The following is a 14,448-nucleotide window of genomic DNA, read 5'->3' on the forward strand; positions in this document are numbered from 1 at the left end:
AAATTCTGCAGGACCGGATCTTCCTCGTCTGCTGTTGGGAGCCCCAAGATACTAAGATTCTCCTTCATAAGGGGCATGTCCTCCATTCAGTGCATGTGACTCTGGTCCTCTCTTCTGACGAGTCCAGGAGGAAGCTGTGTCCCTGTGTGGGTTGGCTTAAGAGTGTAATGACTGTTTTATCACAGTGCGACTGCTCTGCTAAGATGTTGGTGAGCTAGAGATGTCAGTGTCTTGGCCTTTTTTTTTGTTTTTCTTTACGTTTTCAAAAGTGACCAATGTGACTTCCATGGTATGCATAAGTTTACATGTATAGCTGTTATAACTTGTCAGGTGTAAGCATTTCCTTTATGAATTACTGTTCTACCTGTGTCTGGTTAAACTACTTACAAAAGAACTGTTGCACAATTAGAAGGTGAATGTAGTATCAACTATAATGAGACATACTTTTGATAGAAGCCCCACAACCTGAGGAATTTAAAACTAGATTGGACTTAGTACTAGATAATATGCTATAGGGCAGTGGTTCTCAACCAGGGAGGCCGCCAAGCAGGGCCAGAATTAGACTTGCTGGAGCCCAGGGTAGAAAGCTGGAGCTGCACCGCATGGAGCTGAAGACCAGGGCCCTGAGGCCTGCCACCTAGGGCTGAAGGCGGAGCCTGAACAACTTAGTTTTGTGGGGCCCCCTGTACCATGTGGGTTCACGCAATTGCCTTGCTTGCTACCCCCTAACGCCAGCCCCGGCTTTTATATGCAGAAAACTAGTTGTTGTGGCACAGGAGGGCCGTGGAGTTTTTATAGCATATGGGGGGGGGGGGAGGGCTCAGAAAAAAAAGATTGAGAATCCCTGCTACAGGGAATAATCCTGCACTTGCCTTGCAAAATTGTGCTGAAAATATATCAGAACAAGCACAAAATGAACTTGCTTGCCTTTTGCCATGATAGGAAAAAGAGCCATGTTTTACTTACCCCTGTCTTTTTGCAATTCTGAAATTGCCTAAAAGGTTCTTTCCATCGCTAATTTCTATAGACCAAATCCTGAGAGGCAATGTGCACTTGCATCTCCCAACTGCAAATCAATGGGAATTGCAGGTGGTCATAACCTCTTGGGATTTAGACCCATCATTTTGTGTCTCTAATTGTATGCTGCCAGTTGATGCCAATAAATTTTATTTTTGTTTATTATTATTTGTATTACCATAGTGCCTAAGATCCCTACTCAAGGATCGGGAGCCCATTATGCTAGGCTCTGTACAAACACAGAAGAAAAAGGTGAGCTTTTAACATACAAAATATAATGGGTGAAATCCTGGCCCCATTGAAGTCAAATCAGAGTTTGATTTCAATGGGGGCAAGATTTCACCCTGTGTATGTAATTTATTTTAAAAGTGTCAGTTTAAAAAATTGTATGGTTTCCATAATACAGAAATTCATGAACAGTTCACATGCTATACACCACTATATTAATTATATAGACTAGAATAGAATATCAGGGTTGGAAGGGACCTCAGGAGGTCATCTAGAGCAACCCCCTGCTCAAAGCAGGACCAATCCCCAATTTTTGCCCCAGATCCCAAATGGCCCCCTCAAGGATTGAACTCACAACCCTGGGTTTAGCAGGCCATTGATTCTAACTTTCAAATAAGCCAAATTTAATGAATTCCTCTCCTTGGTGTATTTCTTAGGTCAGCATGCCACTTAGTAACACTGATCTATTTTGGCCTTTTCTATTTTTGAAGAACTAGCCTTATTTCTAGAAAATAAACCCATCGCTTACAAAGAAAAATGATTAAGACTCACTGAAAACAGTAACCGTACTGGCATATAAAATAACATTTTATTAACACTATTGTCCAGACTGTCATTAAGATAGTAGGGTAAAATATTCGTGTGTTGATGCACAGCAAACATTTCAAACCTGATGCAATACAAACTGGCTGTTTTCTGTAACTTTAGGCATCGTAAGTTATATTTTCAAGGCTGATCATTCAAATTGAAGCCTCCACTTCAGTTATGCAGCCAAGTGATTAAATACATTGAAAGCAACAATTAGAAATGGTTGTTATCCTTTGGACATTCAATAGTCTGTTCAGTATCTTGTTGGAGACACTGTTGAGTGTGAGTGGTTGTGAATTTTTTGAATATCCTATATACTTGCAGCTCAAGTATGCCAGCTGTACAGATCATGCACATCTGTGAAACACAAAGTTTTTTTATTAGAATTAATTAGCAGTCATTTATTTAAACAAACCAGTGCCAGCAGTTTTCTTGTGTTGACTTTTCCACATAACCTCTGTGCTACATACAGATTTGTCCTGGTGTTGCTTGGTAACAGTATGTCAGTGTTAATATGCTACCCTCTCAATAATATGTACCTTGTGGGAATTCCTGGATATATCAGTAAGTGTGATTTTTTTTTTGCAGTATGTACAATAAGAAACTATTATTTATGCTAATCAGATTAAGCAATCCTAGCTCTAAGGGCATTGTAAATATTTACCGCTCAGGCAAACAATAAAATTTACAATTGATAGCATGTTTTATTCACTGATCTCAAAGCACCTTTAGAAAGGTGGATAAGTGCTTATCTTCATGTTATAGATTGAAGAACAGGCATGGAGAGGTTAAATGACAGGCCTAAGGCAGACAGAGAATCAGTGGTTTGATCAGCAGGCAGGTCTTCTGATGCCTGCTGATCAAACCACTAGTTCATGCTGTCTCCTCCGTATCTACTGGGGAACTGAGCCTTCTCACAGGTAAGCAGAATGGTCTCTATGGCCATTTGTGAGACTCTTTTAGGTTTCCACCCCCTCTTTTTTTCCTGGTATGTTCCATTCCCGAGTGCAGCTGTTACCCAGGCTCTACAAAAGCGTTGTACAAATAGCCTTTTCTATTGTATATTTCTAGCCTTGAAGAGACATGTTAGTGTTGTGCAGATTTGATCCCTTTGAAGACAATGCCTCCTTAGCACTACCAGCTTGATGAGTAAGAATTAGAGCCTGCTCCCAGTTCTGGGTCACAGATGGTAACCATTAGGTTGGCATAATTTTTACTTATGGTGACTTACAGTCTTTTTTGTAAGTTCTTTTTGTTTTGTTTTTGTTTGGTAACTTTTCTTAGTTTTAATAGTCAAAATGGAACATGTGGTGTCTCTCTTCTGAAATTCGTTCCATTAGGATCCATGTAGCAATACTTGAGATTAGGTATGTTATACTATAAACTCATAAGAAACTCGGCCAAAGTCTTTAGAAAACTCATTCTTAAAGAATGAGTTAACAGTATGGCTACATGGAGGAGGATGCAAAGCTTTTAATTACTAGCTTACCTATTTGGATCAGCCCACATTGTTTAGTGACCAAAAAACCACATTTAATGACTGCTTACTTTTATGAAATGAGTTGATGCTCTCAGTCCATTTCCCTACAGTTATGTGGCCAAATCCCAAATACACAGCAATCTAAAGCATCACCAATGACAGCCTTGTTGGCAATTTCTGCAGAGGCACAAAGACTTAATAGGCAGGAGTAACCACACTGCAGTTTCCACAGTATGCATCCAATGAAGTGAGCTGTAGCTCACGAAAGCTTATGCTCAAATAAATTGGTTAGCCTCTAAGGTGCCACAAGTACTCCTTTTCTTTTTTCTCCTAATATGTATATTCTTTGGTTCTTGGTTGTGACATATTGATAAGGCAACGTGTGCTATCACTGTACTTGGCTTACCTTGCTTTGCCGTTCACTGAAGACCTCTTTCCAAAGAAAAGCCTCAAAGTCTGTCAGCCTGGCACCTTTCACAGGCACTAAATTTACTTTAAAAGAAAAAAAGTAAGCTGTCAGTGATAGTGAGGTCCTCCGTGCTGATATTCATATTCAATGTAAAAGAAATTAACTCAAAAAATAGACAATATGCTTTTCTTGTCCATCGTGCTTGCTGTAGATCCTGCTTTATAAAGCAAGAATCAAGAAGAAGAGTCTAATAAAGATAACATTCAAAGGAGATTGACAATAAGATGGAGAGAATCATGCACAAGTACAATTCTTTGAGTATAGAATCTCAATTTAGAGTAATTTTTCCTCTGCTAAATACCTCATTTTATACAAGATTCGTTTCTGTGCTGTTACACATACATATGTCGAGTAATGAAACTTTGGAAGGTTGCTTTTGGTGAAGCAAATCTCCTGTTTTAATAGGAAATAAAAAGATTTTTTATAAATTGTTGCATTGCAGATGGAAATTTGTTGTCTTACCTCAATACAAATTATTTTTCCGAAAGCAGTATGCTAAATTATTTGTTGTTGTTGGATACAGATGAGCAAATTCATCCCTGGTGCAGTCATGTAGTTATTGGAGTCATACTAAGGATGAATTTGTGGCAGTATGTTCACCAGATCAGCTGATCGTCAAAAGGAAACATTTCTATTCTGCTGTGTTGTATAGGTCCCTGGAACCTCCACTAATCTGCCCGAGCCCTTTTTATTATTTTGGCATAGGAAAGGCCAGTTTTAGAAAGCCTTTCTCTAAGTTTTCCATTAGCAGTCAGAACAGAATTATGTGTCAGTTCTTTAAATTGGATTTATATACTTGGACTATTTTTATAGGTTTCTGTCTTATAAAACTAGGAGAGTTGACATTCTGATTTATTAACTATCAACTCTACAAGACATACAGGCTTTACAGAGATTGAATGAGCTGTAATGTTTGTGATTCAAGTCTGGGATGAGAGATTGTAAAAAGATGTGTTAAGTAAATATGACAAAACAAAAATGATAATTTGAAAATATACATTAAATTATGTGTTAAGTAAAGCAAAGCTATCATAGCCTTAAATGTAACTTATTATTTGGGTAGGTACCAGTTCAGAGAGAACCAGAATTATGTTTTTTTTTCCTACAATACATTGTTACTAAAGGAAGAGGCTAAAGATCATGAGATTCAGAGAACAGTATAAACTGAATAAACATAGTCCAAACAATGACTTACAATGTAGAGAGCTTACTGAATAATTTTTCTTGTTACCAAACCCTTAAATTCATTGCCACTGTACTAGTGGTAGATCTCTTTTCTTTAGATGAATATAATAGGTAGCTTTTAATGAATATTTTCTATTGAAAATATCTGTATAAACTGACAGTAAAAGAACCTGAAAATGTGTAGATAATTTAATTGTTGAGAGATGCTACATACACCACAAGCAAAAGCATTGATTTTTAATATTTCCATTGCAGTCTGAAGGGTATGTCATGCTATGAGTGCTCCGTGGAAAACTGCAGAACAGTTTACACCTGTTGATTTACGCTATTGTGTTCAGTGCAGATGTTTGAAAATGTGTGTTTTCAATGGATGGCAGTAATAGAACCCTACTAACTTTATATATATGAATTGAAGTGCTTATAGTTCCTAGCTTTCATCTTGAATAAATTGTATTTCTCAGTTTAGTTTCATTTTTTCAGTATTTGTCGGCATTAATCTCTTTGGATCAAATCCCATATGAGAAATGATTGATCTGTATAATCACTGGTGTTTCCTTCATAATTTAAAAAACAAACAAACAACCCAATGACTTTATAACATCTCATTAAAAATTTGGATCAAGAAGAGATACCCTCAGTCCTGTTTAACAAACTAGCTTCCATCGTATAAATTCAGACAATGAACAACTTGGAACTTCTAACAGAAGATTCTGTGAATTCAATTTTTTATTGCAGTTTGTGCTTCAGGTTCAGTTTTATGATGATTCTTTACAGTCCACACACTTTATTAAAACAGAGTTTAAGATGAATGGAAGGAGGCAAAATAGGCAAACCAGTCTAATAGCGTGATTTGAATATGCTCTTTGCATACTGCATACACTATGTAGGTAGAGAGAGCCTGATTCTTACCTCCATTAGACCAGTTTTATACTGGGTTATTTCCATTGAGGGCAATGGATTTAATCCTGACTTACGTTGGTGTAAGTGAAAAGAGAAGCAGGTCCTTAATTATATCTCTGTTTTAAACTTGCAGTTTATTCCTTTCCCTTTAAATTTCCATTTTCCTAAATTTGGATCACAGTTTAAAATAAAGGTTTCAGAGTAGCAGCTGTGTTAGTCTGTATCTGCAAAAAGAAAAGGAGGACTTAATTTGTTAGTCTCTAAGGTGCCACAAGTCCTCCTTTTCTTTTTGTAGTTTAAAATAAAGAATATCTAAGAAATCTGAATATCAAATACTATAATGTTAACCCGACAACTGGAATTCAAAGCATGTCTGCCTAGCAATTTTAGCTCAGGTCTAGTGGAACTACTCACATACCAGAAGTTAAAGAGATATGGGGGCCTTAAAACAGATAATTTTTTCTTGGTGATGCTTGAAGATTGGGGTTTTTTTGGGGGGGGGGGGGGAGCCACGGGAAATAAAGAATTAAAATCCAGCACTTAACTTTCTTAACAGTCAATAATTAACCTTGCCAGTTTGTAACGTGCTGTGAATCTGCTTCAAATAATGAAATGCTAACAGGTTGGTATGATGGAGACCTAGAGGTTCCTACCATACACACACTAAAGAAGATTAGAAGAAAGTATCTTTGGAGGATAGTTGAAAATTGATAATTGAAAGTTGTTAAACTGCATGATACAAAAAAACATTAATATAATGAGAGGTGTCAGGAATAATGTGAAGTGAGAGCTAGGGTAATTAAATATCTAATAGATGCAAGACCATTTCTTTAAATTTTTTTCCTCAGACCCCTAAAACTTACAGTGGAGTATATTCTTCCTGTTGGCAGGAGGCCTAGGAGGAGAGCTGGAGAATGAGGTGAAAGACAGCCGGGCCCTGGAAGAGAGGAACAGCGTGACGAGTCAGGAAGAGAGAAATGAGGAAGATGAAGACATGGAGGATGAGTCAATTTACACCTGCGATAACTGTCAGCAGGACTTCGATTCACTGGCAGACCTGACTGAACATAGGGCACACCACTGTCCTGGAGGTAATGTTAAACTAGCTTTACAATTCTGACAGGTGGTTAGCTGGGTAATTGGACATAGCAACAGCTTGAGGCCTCAAGTGAGATTAAAGAATTAATAATGTAATTTTACAGTTAATGTAATTTTATTGTGATGCCTTGGGTAGCCTTTGTTCACTTCTTTAATAAAATTAAAATAAAAGCAACAGCTTTCCAATTGGAATTTGTCAGTAATTATGCTGGATAAAAATGTTGTCGTTTTTTATTAGCGCCAAAAGTTTTAGACTGTTTTTTTTCCCCCTTCAAATGGAGGAAGGTTGGTTAGTTCAAAGTTAAATGATTTAAGTGTGCAAAATTCTAGGGAAGAGAGACACTAAAGTCCTCTGAACCCCTTAAGTGGACATGACAATTTCTGAGATTAAGTTTTAGGATGAGATTTGTAATCCCACACTAAACAAGGGTCATACTACCGCTTAATGGGTCATTACTGCATTTCCTTTTGAAGTTTAAGGAGATGGTGATGGGTGTCATCACAAACTGATCTTGATTTTATTTTCTGAAAAGAGAGAATGAGCTCAGAGCATTGATGTGAACAATTGCAACATATATTGCTCTTACATGGCACTTTCTATGACAGGGAAACCAGCAGGTATTCTACAGATCATGTTAAACTGATTTACTGCCTACGGTAAATATCTTTGCAGGTCTAACCAAAGATGTAAAAAAAGATATTAGGCGAGCGAGACAGAGCATGTTCATGAGACTAGAGGTCTCCATCCTTATCCTTCCCAGAATGCAATATTCAGCCGTCACTTTTTCCCACAAGTCACATCCAAGATCTTTTGTGCCAGTTCTTCTGTGTGGAGACTGGCTAGGTCTTCAGCCACAGAAGGAAGCTTCCTCTCTCCTTTAGATCGATCCTCAAACCTTCAGTCATCTTCCTCTCAAGTGCATCTTCCTCCCCTGGCCTCCTTCATTTGTCTGATAAATAGTTTGTGTCGTGTCTTCTCCTCCCTCCCGCCCCCTAGCTGGGCACAACTAAAAATTATGCTACAGGAAATGTATCAGATAGGTTGAGATACCTGCAGCTTCCCAGATATGCTGGTTTAGTCTGCCCTTTGTTCCTTTGACACTTCATGGGGCTCATGGTTGGGCTGTCTTGAACCCAGGCCTGTAGCTCTCTTCCTTGCCCTCTTATGGCTGGTTGGAGACGTAAGTTCCCTCTTTTACCCATTTCTACCTGCTGGGAGGGATGGTAAGTTCTCTTCTGTGCTGCAGGTGGACAGGGATTGCAATCTTAAATATGTCAAGTACTGGTTCCTCTGCTTCCTGCCCTGCCTCCTGAATATGCCTCCTAGAATCGGCGTAGTTCTTGTTCTGCAAGTACTGGGCAGAGGCGAGGGAGCAAACCTGAGGCCCCATCAAAACCTTCAGACGATCTACCTCAAGGTTACTATCCACAGGCTGACAGCCATGGTAGTAGTGATGCAGAGATTCTTTAACATGCACTGAAGCATTGATAGTCTGTGGATGACATTGTTTGGTCATACCTGACTGCCTGAAGGAGTAGCCAAAAACTACATAAACATTGTCGAAGGCCACAACTTCCGAAAAGGAAGGCAGAAGCGCACAGCTGGTACAGCCATTTGTACACTCAAAATGAAGACAGGCAAATGTTTAAAGATGCTGTGCATGTGTAAAGTTCTGTTAGAGCAGGCAGTCACCCAGTGTCTAAGTGCAAAAGCAGCCACTTGAAAGGGGGCATATTCCTTTGTTCATAAAAATGGGCTTAAAAAGGTGTGCCAAAATATATAAAAAGAAAATGACGTTTAGTGTCAGTATTTTCAGGGCCCAATTTTAATTTATTCAAAAATTTATAATTACATTAGTGAGAATAAAAATAAATTCTGTATTTTTGTGGGACCTACCATGACACTGTATATCAGGCTCCAACTCCTGATTTTTGAATTGCAGTTAATACTATTCATGACTGTGCTGTCTTCGTCCATCACGCTGGTACAAAAGGGAAGACATTTTGGCATCAAAAGGCATTGTATAAGGACACATGGAATTGTTCCTGATTAACTGTTCTTGATTAACTCCATGTGTGGACGCTCTTATTCTGGAAGTTATGCTAATCTTCAGGAATAGTTATCACACTTTAAATTTGTATTCTGTCTTAATCAGAAACAAATTTCAAGTGTAGATGTGCCCTAAGTTGTTTGACAAAAGTAAAAATGTTTCATTTAAAGCACAGGGAAAACAAATCTATGCTAAGTTCAACAGAAAAAGATCAGGGTAAAAATCTTTCAGCATTAGAAAATAAGATGTGTTAAAAATATTACCCTATAAAATAAGTTACATGATAGTGTTCTTTCATATACTCCACTTCTTTTATTTGTAGTGCCTGACATACAAGATTGTAAGGTAGTGTCTATCTCTTGGCAAGTAAGGATTTCGTATCTTAATTTGAAGCAATGTTTTCAATAGTATATGTGGGTCCAGATCAATACAGGCAATATTTGTGCTGATAATACTACAAAGGTGGTAATAGAACATAACTAATGACTTCCTATGGGATACTGAAGTTAGGAAGACCTTGCAACTCAGGAGTATTGCAAGATTAGACAAGATCACTCCAAAGAATAGGAAAATCCATCTGTTTCATTGGACTCCCTTAGAAATTCATTACAGTACACTAAAGTTATAATACACTTTGAAAGCACCTTCTCTGACATGGAAGGAAGTAGCAAACAGCCATTTTTCCCCTTTGCCTTTTCATGTACTTCAAGCTTGTTTCTTTCAGGACAAAGCATCATCGAAATGTAGACATCTCTTGTAACATAAATGTGTGGTTTTCTTTTTGATGTCAGTGACAAGTAGATGTTCTCTTTCTGACAGAATTAGGTGCCTTTTATGTCTGTTACTCTTGCTTGATGTCTGAGATTGTAGGTTATAGATTTGGAGTTTCTACTGGGATTCTGAAATGGGTTTAAGTGGGGGCAACTTCCAGAGAGGTGGCATCATGTTTCTTCTTTTCCTCCCTCCAAAAAAACAATTAAGAAGTTAGACCTTGGAAATGATCCTTAAGCCAATTAGAAGGTAGTTCTAAAAATGCCTTCCAAAATGAATGAGACTGCTGGGCATATATACATTAGATGTCTTGAGTTTTTGAAATTACCTTACTTAAATTCCTCTTACTTAGAGAGAACCAAGAATTGGCACCCATGACAGACTTGCCACTCCTTTTTTAGAAAACAAATATTTTTTGACCATGGCTGTTATACTTTGGATTGTTGACAATAATATAATTCAAACTTGGATTTACAAATCATCATGTCCCCTCTGGCCAGTAGCAAAAGCCGCATGCTTCAAGCAACTATTCAGCAGTGTATTTGTGTTTTTGGCTGATGCTGTTATTTCTTATCTGATGAAGAGTGGCTGAGAAGCCCCAAGCTTTGCTATGCGTGATTCTGTTGTTGTTTACCTGCATGCATGATTTTCCCTTCAGGATTTTAGCACTTTTCTCAGACTAAAAATACAGCTCCAGCTTCCCTTTATTTTTGCCTCCTTCACCCATGTTCCCCTCCCGCGCTGCCCTCCCCCATGGTCAGTGTCTATTTGTAAATTACTCTCTCTCTTTTCAGTTTCTCAACTGAATATGGAGTGTTTTTTTAGCACATTAGCACATCAATGAACTGGACAGTAGTAGGTTACATTGGGGTCCCTGAGCATTTCATGAGGTCCTCTTCTGTTGTTGATAACTTTACAGGTTGTCTGTTTCAAACAGCAGCAGAGCTATATATGGAAATTGCCAGCTTGGAAGTGGCTGATTTTTCTAAACTACTGTACGGTAGGAACTAGTTTATAATTAAAGTCTTGCCGTTGCTCCTTTTAATGCCCTGTAACTTGTTCACTAGGCTTACATTTTAAATGAGGTATTGTAACTGTTTCATGCTAGTGTATAATTTTTCATTTTCTTGTATTCACCTTCTACAGAGAACAGTAATTGACTTGCAACTGTATATACAGGAAGCTCACCAAACAGCCACTATATGGCAGCTTGCAAACCTTCTGACTACATCTCATGAATATAATTCTTATGTAGTACTTTGTATTTCACACTTACAAAAACACACTTCTTACATGCTTCCCTCCTCCCTGCAAAATATACAATGGTTTGCTGCACTTGATTGGCATTTCAGGGTTTATTTTTCTTTTCTTTTTTAATATAACTGATCCCCCCCCCTTCACAGAAGAAACTGAAATGCTGTTGTGTAAAAGCAGTATAGAAAGTTAATTACAGCCCTAGTTTATACAGCTGTGGCTTTAATGACCTACTGGCCCTAATTACTATGTTGTGATTCAGTCTGAGTGCTCTTTCCTTTCCCAGAACCCAGTCGCTTTCTGTTAACCTGGCTAGTGTTTTAAAGTAAAAAGGGTAATAGATTTCCTTTGTGTATGTGTGTGGTGCTGAAAGTCATTTTTCCTGCTTTCCACAGGAGCATATTAAAATTGGCACCAGAAAAGCCCTGGTAACATTGCCAAACAGTGTAGAAACAAACGTCTTCCCTTAGAGTGCTCATTTCTCAGCATAAGGACGTGAAAGTGGGCACTGGGACAGTTAAATGTTTATCATCATGATGCTTGAAGGGCTGTTAGCGCAAACTTTTTGTGTTGCAGGTAATAACACCTCCAGATGAGATGTACAGGAAAGATAATAACGTGCTGGGGCAGCCTCTGCTGTCCTTGATGACTAGGCATTTTGATTTTGGCCCTGTATTCTGTATATGCAGTCACTGGAATGAATACAAAATACAGTCTGATTGACTTTTCACACTATCACTGCAGGGATGAAAGGAGCCTCATCCTGTGAGGTTCTGAGAAGTCAGTGTTGAGGGGGCTCTACTTCTCACTTGAAGTGCCAAGATATTCTTAGGCTGAGTTCTGGCTGGAATGTCTGAGGGTCTAGCATAGCGGATTCCTATTACACAGATATTATTTAAGTGTATGGGGCTGGTTTTCATTCAGACTTTGAAGAAGTTCTTTTCAGGACTCCTATAAAAAGCACATCAGTAGGTTACTCTGCCAATGTGGTACAAGCCCCCTCCAGCTTCCTGTTTAAATCCACAGTGAAATGTAACCATCTCTTTAATATTCTTTACTACATTACATAAAATGTATTGCAATGTCTGAATCTGCAGCTGGAACTGAGCAAAAACTCAGTTACAAATCTGATGATAAATAACGCATATGCTAACCTTTGAAGTATCAGCAGTTTAGTTGAGCTTTCTGTGAAATATTTCTTGAGCTGCTGCTTAAGTATATTCAAACTAGAACTTGTAAGATTTTCACTCATTCAGTGTGCCAGAGGGACATGTGGTGTGGTTCTGTTTAAGGATGGGGAATGGGGGGCGTGGGGCGTGTTTCAGAATATATGTATGTGCCCATATGGGAATCTCTCAATCCGAAGGTTGTCCTGATATAGTATTTAATGAATTAGGAATGTTTATAAAAGCTTTTCAAAATGTCATGATTCCTGACAGTGTTGCTTTCCAGCAGTCCCGAGAACCTTTCTGCAGTTGAAGGTAGGTGGCATTACCATAGAGTCTGCCTGGGTCCAGGTCTGGGATGTAGACTCAAACTGCGGGCTATTGCATAGGAAAGGGAGTAGTGGAGGATGCTAAAATGCTAAATGCTAAAATGATGTAGAAATTGTTTCTTTGGCATTTTCTGTAATATTGGTTTTCTGGGTCTGTAGCAGTGCTGCTAATTGACCATACCTGGGTGGGAGGGGGATACATTTGAATCTAAAATTAGGGTTGTTCACCGTGAAGTGTCAAATTCTGGGACCGTTTACTCAGGCATAAAGGGTCAAAGGCAGCAGAAATAATGCTTCCTGCCGCACAGGTGTGCGGGCAGCAAAGCAGGGGAGAGCCCATACAAGAGCGCTTCATGCCCACCACACAGTGCATTGCAGATGGGATCTCTGTGGTGGGTCTCTCCAGGTGAACATGTTGGGGCAGGAGGAAGAATGGTGATATTGTTCTCACAAATAAGGAGTTGTGTGGGCTGCACGGTTCCATATAAGGGGTGGGAATAATAAGCCACGTCTACGACTCCCATCAACCCCCGAAGAGCCAGAAATAACTGGTGATGGCCTGGCTAGGTGGATGGCCTGGCTACTCAAACTCTTCTTAGGGATGATAATGTCTTCACCACACTTGAATGTGCTGTAGCTCATTTTCACACAAGCAAAGTCCTTTTACCTTGTTTTTTCATCAAAGGGCCCAATGAGGGCCAGTCATTTGAGCTGGAAATAATGGTAGGATGTGTTAGCTTGATTGTGTGGAACTTCAATAAGGAATTATTTATTTTTTAATACTGATTTAATTATCTGTTTTAAAAAAATTGCCTGTCCATAACTCTAGGCAGTGGTGCATACATTTAAAAGGATATAGATAAAATATCACAACCAACCCATCCGCACCAATGACCTCAACCCACAAAATGCAAAGCAATCAACCAGAATGAAGATGGGTGCAGAATGCACCTATTAAACAAGGTTTCACTCAGAGAGCACATACCTCTGGTGTTCTCGGGATTGCACTGGTTGCCTGTGAGTTTGTAGATGGGTATTGGGTTTGATCTTCAAAGCTCTCAATGGTTTGATACCAGGCTACCCAAAAGACCACCTCTGTCCTCAGGTCATGCTTCTGCCGTTGCGATCAGCAGAATCACTTGACCCGGAGCTTTCACAATATTAATGAAAGGGAACTACTGGCAGGGTGTTCTTTGTGAAGGCCCATTGACTCTGGAAATCACTTCCCCACCGAGCTCGGCTAGAGCCCTGATCTGTTTACTTTGTGAACATACTGCTGGGACCAGCTTTTCTCCAGAGCACCTTGGGAAGGGCTGGAGGGGCGGTTGTTTAATGCTGTGAGAGGCCTTTTGTGAGGTTCCCCCCCCCCCAACCCCCCATGGGAGACGTTTAAAGATTTAACGCAGGCTGGGGAATTTTTATTTTTATATAGTCTGTTGTCTGCTTTGTTGATTGTTAATGACATTATGGGAGGGGATGGTGCCCTAAGACCACGGTGACCAGATAGTAAATGTGAAAAATCGGGACAATTTTTTTTCCCCAGGGGACAGGCCAGTAATAGTTGCGTATATAAGACAAAGCCCCTAAGATCCGGACAATTCCGATAGTATCGGGATATTTGGTCACCCTACCTAAGCCTGAGTTGGGGGCACATTAGAATATAACATAAGAACGGCCATACTGGGTCAGATCAAAGGTCCATCTAGCCCAGTATCCTGTCTGCTGACATTTGCCAATGCCAAGTGCCCCAGAGGGAATGAACAGAACAGGTAATCATCAAGTAATTAGTTTTGGTTGTTTTATACACTTAAATGAATAATAAATATTTGGGAATAAGAGAGAGGGAGTGAGTTCCAGAATCACTGATTGCAGCTGTGTCAGAGTATCTCTTGCAGAGAGTAGTGGATGTCTT

At 39.2% G+C, this 14,448-nt stretch overlaps 1 protein-coding gene across 11 annotated transcripts in view; it reads left to right on the forward strand.

Moving 5' to 3' along the window:
• ZNF423 (zinc finger protein 423) overlaps positions 1–14,448 on the forward strand; it is a 324,425-nt gene that overhangs the window by 101,739 nt on the left and 208,238 nt on the right. For 3 of the 11 annotated variants that reach the window (XM_084644430.1, XM_084644429.1, XM_084644434.1), the window contains exons 3-5: positions 1,201–1,269; positions 6,758–6,958; positions 10,707–10,787. The exons of 1 other annotated variant lie outside the window; for it this stretch is intronic. In XM_084644430.1, coding sequence (XP_084500556.1) covers positions 1,201–1,269; positions 6,758–6,958; positions 10,707–10,787 — 351 coding nt within the window. The remainder of the gene's footprint in view (positions 1–1,200; positions 1,270–6,757; positions 6,959–10,706; positions 10,788–14,448) is intronic. 7 more of the 11 variants (XM_084644432.1, XM_084644435.1, XM_084644437.1 and 4 more) reach the window with 3 other exon arrangements.

The sequence above is a fragment of the Lepidochelys olivacea genome (assembly GCF_965140295.1).
Source record: "Lepidochelys olivacea isolate rLepOli2 genome assembly, chromosome: 12".
In the NCBI taxonomy this organism is placed as follows: domain Eukaryota; kingdom Metazoa; phylum Chordata; order Testudines; family Cheloniidae; genus Lepidochelys; species Lepidochelys olivacea.